Genomic DNA, 5815 nt, shown 5'->3' with positions numbered 1-5815 from the left:
TGCCTTGAAAGACAGTGAGTGGTGAGGGAAAGTCCTCTCAATGGGCAGAGTTTCAGGCTGTACATCCACTTTGTGTGGTAAGAGAAGTAGCCTGAGATAGAATATATATGGACTTTTCAGCAGTGGTGAATGGCTTCCTGGCCAGTTTCCTGGCAACACAAAGACTGGAACATTGGAGACAAGGAAGTCTGGGCTGGAAGCAGATAGCTGGACATATGGGAGTGTGTACATAGTGAAAATCTTCGAATGGCACCAGGGAACACCCGTCACAGAAAAGAGACTAAACAGTGAAGGAGACAAAATGACTGGGCTGGTTGATGTCAGCCAGCTCCTGTCACTCACTCTAGTACTGGAACAATGGGATCTGGCCGTGGAGGCAGAGACGGCGGCAGTATATGGACCCAACAGCACAGCTCCAAGTTAGCAAGGCTTATGTAGCTGCTGCTACCGCTGTGTTCAACCCATGGAGCTGCTGTGTGCTTGGCAAGTCAGAATACTCCGCCTCTGTTTCTGATGAAAATTCACAGAACTGATGATAGTTAAGTCAACAACGGCAAGTGAAGCTTACCGTTGACATTACTGCTTTGGTAACACGATAGATTAAATATTTTCCATAAAGTACTTATTGGGGAATAATATAATGAGTAACTAAAAGCTAGAAGCCCTTAAATTTTCATAAACTTTGTAAATTTGTCCAACTCAACCTTTTCTTTTTAGCTTTCTTCCTCATATTTGTACCATGTCAGTTTTATCACATCCTAGCAGATTCCACTTCAAATGGTATTGAATTAGTGTTTTTTCAACTTCTTCAACAAATATTCTCAACTGTATTTGTTTCATGCAGACTATTCATAAAGCTGAATTCTTCAGGCCCTTTCAAACCTGGCACTAACCCCTTCAATGAACAACAGCTGAGCTGTATTGGTAACATCTGCCAACTCATCAAGAGCCAAGGCAAAACCACTTGATATCATTTGCTTTGTTTAAATTGACTATTGGTTTTGTTCCTAGTGTCTTAAACTCTTGGAGCAGCTATTCCCATTGAAAGGCTAATAGTGTTGTTTATTTTTGTCCCTTTTTCTTTCAGCTGCTGCAATTAAACATGATCTAATTAGCTTACCACTAATAAACACCTTTTCTTGCTTGGCTAACAAATGAGCAATCTGCAAACTAATGTTGCTTGCAGCCTCGTTTTTGTTTTTTATTTTTGTAAAGAAATTCTGCTCTGATTAGATACTCCATTTAAAATTTCTAAATTTTATGATCATTGCTTTCTTGTGAGTTAGGAGTACTGTGGATTGCTTAGTCTGGTGATGTAGATATATAATACTGTATTCCTTTAGCACAACTGTAATGCTTTGCTATTGTCTTAAAAATGTGACATTTACAGTCTACTTTCCCCCTTTTCTTGTTTGACATGATGGATATGTATGTATTGGTGATAAAAAAAAGTAAATCACAGTGCAGCGATATGTGTGGCAGTAAACACTACTTGGTTGTAACAGCACCTCTGCAGTTTGTTGTGTGTTGAGCAACAGTGGGAAGTGATGGGAAGGCCACATACTGTCCCTGTCACAACTACTCATATCTGTCATTACAGTGTAAACATGGCTATAGACAACATTTAAACAAATAAGCGTGGCTGTGTTCCAATATAATTTTATTTATGGACACTGAAATTTGAATTCATATGATTTTCATGTGTCATGAGCTTTTTTTTTTTTTTTTTTAGTTTTTTCGACCACTGAAAATGTAAAAACCATTCTTTGCAAGATGTATAAAAACAGGCAGTGGGGGGCACCTGGTGGCTCAGTCGGTTAAGTGTCTGCCTTCAGCTCAGGTCATGATCCTGGAGTCTTGGGATCGAGCCCCACGCTGGGCTCCCTGCTCAGTGGAGAGTCTGCTTCTCCCTCTACCCCTCACCCTGCTCGTGCTCTCGCTCTCTCACTCTCTCTCAAATACATAAATAAAATCTTAAAACAAAACAGGCAGTGGGCTGGATTTAACCTATTGGCGTCCTTTGCTAACCCAAGCCCTGAATCAATGCCCATTATGTGGTGCTGGGTCCCTAATAGGTAGAATGTATATATCTCAGAATCAATGTCTCAGAATCAATGTGGCAGTGGTAATGCATCTGTGAGCACCCCTTCCAGTTATACATGTGGGAATTTGGGCTTTGTGTCCCTGCAGGCTCCATCTGACTGGAGGTTCTAGTTTCTAGGGGGGAAGGCAGTCATCAAGGGTCATAGTAAGAGTCCCATTAAACTTAAACTTATGGCTGAGACTCAGTCACTTCAGAATCCTTTGCCAAGAGACAACCAGGTAATGAAAGGAGTCACCATACTGGCAGGGATAATTAAGCCTGGTCATCAGGAGAAGGCGAGGGGGCTGCTGCCACACTATGTAGGCAGGGAAGACTATGGATACTGCTTGGGTGATTCATTGGAAGATCTGTTGGTGCTTTGCTGCCCAGGTGTGATGGTAGATCACAATCATGGCCTGAGAAGTATGGTAACTAGAGAATCAGATACCTCAGGGATGAGGGGCTGGATAACTGCTCCCCGTCGTCAAACTTCCTAGACCAGCAGAAATGCTAGTCAAAGGTGAGGGGAATCTAGACAGCGTGGTAGAGGATAGGGGAAAGGAGTGTGTATCTTCTCTACATCCCTCTAGATCCCCACACTGTCTCCACATATGTACTCTACACATTGCAAATGCACTCCTCAGTGACCTCTGGGGCTATGACCCTGAGAAGGAAGCAGGTGCTCACAATGACCACATGGGTCTTCAGAGGCCAGGAGCAGGCAGAAGTGGGGCCCTTCTTGTGCAGTGGTTGTCCCTCACCCATCTCCTGGCTGTGACCTTGAGACTCTCAGGGGAAGAGGAAGGCGGGAGAGGACTTGCGGCCACTCGAGACTGAGATGAAGGCCCTGGCTGGTCCTGGGGGCTTTATGAATTTTCTGGTCTGTATGGGTCCTGCTCTCCCAGAGGCCTGATAACCATATGACCTAGAGTTAGGCCAGACATAGGAGGTTTAGCCACAATGAAGGAGTTTATTCTGTTCTCCCAATTCTGCTGTCTTCATCAGAGATGATTATTGCTAATTTTCATGTATATCTTCCTATCTTCACCCCCTTTAAAAATAATGCTTTTACAATACATGTGTATAAATATATATTTATATTGAATTCATCTTGACTTGATGATTGCTAATCTGATACACCTTTCTATTTCAGTACATAGCACACTAATTCTGTTCTTTGGAATATCATTGTTTAAATGAACAGAAATCCATTTAATAAATACTAGCCAGGCTTTAGTGAGTATCATTATACACTTTTGTGTCAATGGGTTAGTATTTGTGGTGTTCTTCTTTGTAGCCAGAACTCTGGCCATTCTGGTAGGAAGGAAAGGGCAGGTCTTCTAGGTTTTTCTTAGAAAGGGGCTCAACTGCTGGAAGCCATCTTGGTGCCTGAGTCATAGGTGCCCTTATGACATCATATCTCTTCCCCTTCCTCCACTTCTGCTGCCAGTGTGTGGCTGGAGGAGTCCAGACCTGAGAGTGATGGGACCATCTTGCCCCTAACCATGGGTAATTTAGTAAAGTGCAGACCTGAGGGGGATTTGACCATCCAGCACAAGTCACAGGCATTTAATGTTTTATAAGAGAGAGTCAGATCCACCCAAGCTTTCTGGAAGGGCAGTAAATTTCCCATAGATTCCTCTGGATGGGACTCCCCTACCCCCTTTTCATGTCCGAGGTCCCGGGAAATGCCAGGAACCTGTGTGGTTGACTTGACACCTAGTGATGAGGAGAGTACCCTTACTTTCTCCAATGTTTTTTTCTCTAAACTCTGATTACTGGACAGCAAATTTTCCAAGTTATAGTCAAAGATGATGAAGTCACATTGGTAGAACAGAGCTTGAAGGAGCAAAGGGGAGAAGGGGAAGTAACTCTGCCCCTGATAATCCCACCCATACCACTCCTACTACCCTCCCCACTCCTCCATGGTTGATGGTTCCAGGCTCTACTATGTTGGGGAGAGTCTTGACTTGTGACATCTCTGACCCTTGGGGTCTAGTGGAATACCCCAAACCAAAAGTCTGTGACCATGTAATTTATTGTCTATAGAGAGATGCTTCAGTGAGTGAAAGGGGTACTTATCAACATTACTCCGGACAACAGGCATAAACCCAGGGTGCCAGGCAAACTGAGCTGAATAGTCACCATACACAGAGCTAGAATGAACACAGATCGACTCCTCCTCGGCTATCCTTTCCCCCCTTTTCCTCCTTAGGCTGAGATGTGGGTCTGGCCAAAATGTGTGGATTGTGCCAAGGAGGTGGGAAAAGAGAATGAACTCAGACTACACAAGTTTGGGAGCTACAAGGTGGGGACTGTGTTTGGGGAATGCAAAGATAGAGCTACAGAAAGATTGGGTCTAGAAGTGTGTGCATGCATGTGTATCTTTGTACTGATGAATGTGTTAACTGGTGTTTAAGCTCTTAATAAAGTGTATGAGGCAGACGAATCTTTTAATACTTTGGTGAGGCAGAGGGGAGACAGTAGGTTGTTGGTGTAACCTGAAGTCAGAGGTGAGAGGGCAGGAGGAGAAAAGATGCCACTTCTCCAGCAGATGGGAGGAGTCTGAGGGAAGAGACATGGATCTTAGATAAATGGTCAGGTCCAGGTGAAACTTGAATCTCTTTCACCTCTAGATCATGGTGTTCTTGTTCTAGACTGGCCAACCAGGTCCATGCAAAACTGGGTGACATTGCAAGTGCAGATGGAGACCCTGAGATTCAGAGGGCAAGATGTTGTGTCCATGTCCGTTAATCAGAGAGTGGCTGATGCAGGACACCTACTTGGTCTCCTGGGTCCAGCTCTTGCCCAAAATGGCTCTGCTGAATGTCGGAGAAAGGGATGATTGTTGATAGAGATAGGGCTTCTTCCTGGCAGATCTTAGGGCTGAAATGCATGAGTTTCTTAAGTGTCCCATTTTCTCTTGCAAGGCCCCCCAAAAAAGATCACCAGGAAAGAGGAAGCGGCCATGTTCATCCAGGCGTGGTGGCGGGGCACCCTGGTACGCCGTACACTGCTGCACGCAGCACTCAGAGCATGTATCATTCAGCGCTGGTGGAAGCAGATGCTGGTGAAGCTGCTGGAGAGGAAGAGGCACCTGGCCCTAGATTTCTATGTGCGGCAAGAATGGGCAGTGGTCAAGTTGCAATCCTGGGTCCGCATGTGGTGCGTACGCCTTCGTTACTGCCGTTTGCTCCACGCTGCCCGCATCATCCAAATCTATTGGCGCTGGCATCATTGCCGTACCCGTGGCTTTATTCAGGGCCACTACATTTTCAAAGAAAGTCATCTGAATCTTCAACTTGAAATCTCTTTAGGCGCACAGGCTTGTAGAGTGCAACAGTGCATACCCCTTCCAATAAAGGAATGATCAGGTCTGCTATATCTGTGTCCCCAGCTCTCTCCGTCAGATTTCAAAGATGTCATTGAGCTAATGATGGCATCTCATAAATCAGTTCTGAGGAAGTGGCAGGGTTTGTCTGGGGTCTAGCGTGGAGAATTCTGAGAGCCTAGTGCAGGATGAATAGGACCTTTGAACAGATTGATTAGCAATGTCTGCCATGGGTAGGAGAGTTGGGGCTTCAGGGCCTCCAAGTTGACCAACTTCAGGGAGACTCCTTTACGGTGTGGTCCATGTAAATGGTGCCCTCTGTAGTTGTGCAACATGGAGGACTGTGTCATCTTTAAAAAATTGTGGTAAAATATACATAGCATAAAGTTAGTCATTTTAAC

At 44.7% G+C, this 5815-nt stretch overlaps 1 protein-coding gene across 1 annotated transcript; it reads left to right on the top strand.

Moving 5' to 3' along the window:
* Positions 1-301: 301 nt before the first annotated feature.
* On the top strand, positions 302-5453 carry LOC102730844 (IQ domain-containing protein F5). Its single transcript, XM_081811503.1, has 3 exons — positions 302-419; positions 718-780; positions 5014-5453. Exons 1-3 carry the CDS (start codon positions 302-304, stop codon positions 5451-5453), a joined length of 621 nt encoding a protein of 206 aa, XP_081667629.1.
* The last annotated feature ends 362 nt before the right edge of the window (positions 5454-5815 follow it).

The sequence above is a fragment of the Leptonychotes weddellii genome, unplaced genomic scaffold (assembly GCF_054177405.1).
Source record: "Leptonychotes weddellii isolate Sample4059 unplaced genomic scaffold, ASM5417740v2 HiC_scaffold_806, whole genome shotgun sequence".
NCBI classification, from domain to species: domain Eukaryota; kingdom Metazoa; phylum Chordata; class Mammalia; order Carnivora; family Phocidae; genus Leptonychotes; species Leptonychotes weddellii.
The sequence above is the reverse complement of the archived record's forward strand: the minus strand, read 5'-3'. Positions and strand labels throughout refer to the sequence as shown.

Excerpts from the sequence above, each read along its gene's own strand:
- LOC102730844 (XM_081811503.1), top strand. The coding sequence starts at position 302 with ATGACTGGGCTGGTTGATGTCAGCCAGCTCCTGTCACTCACTCTAGTA. Across the intron at positions 420-717 it reads ACCCAACAGCACAGCTCCAA|CTTTCTTCCTCATATTTGTA; the intron begins GTTAGCAAGGCT and ends TTTTCTTTTTAG. Across the intron at positions 781-5,013 it reads AGCAGATTCCACTTCAAATG|GCCCCCCAAAAAAGATCACC; the intron begins GTATTGAATTAG and ends TTCTCTTGCAAG.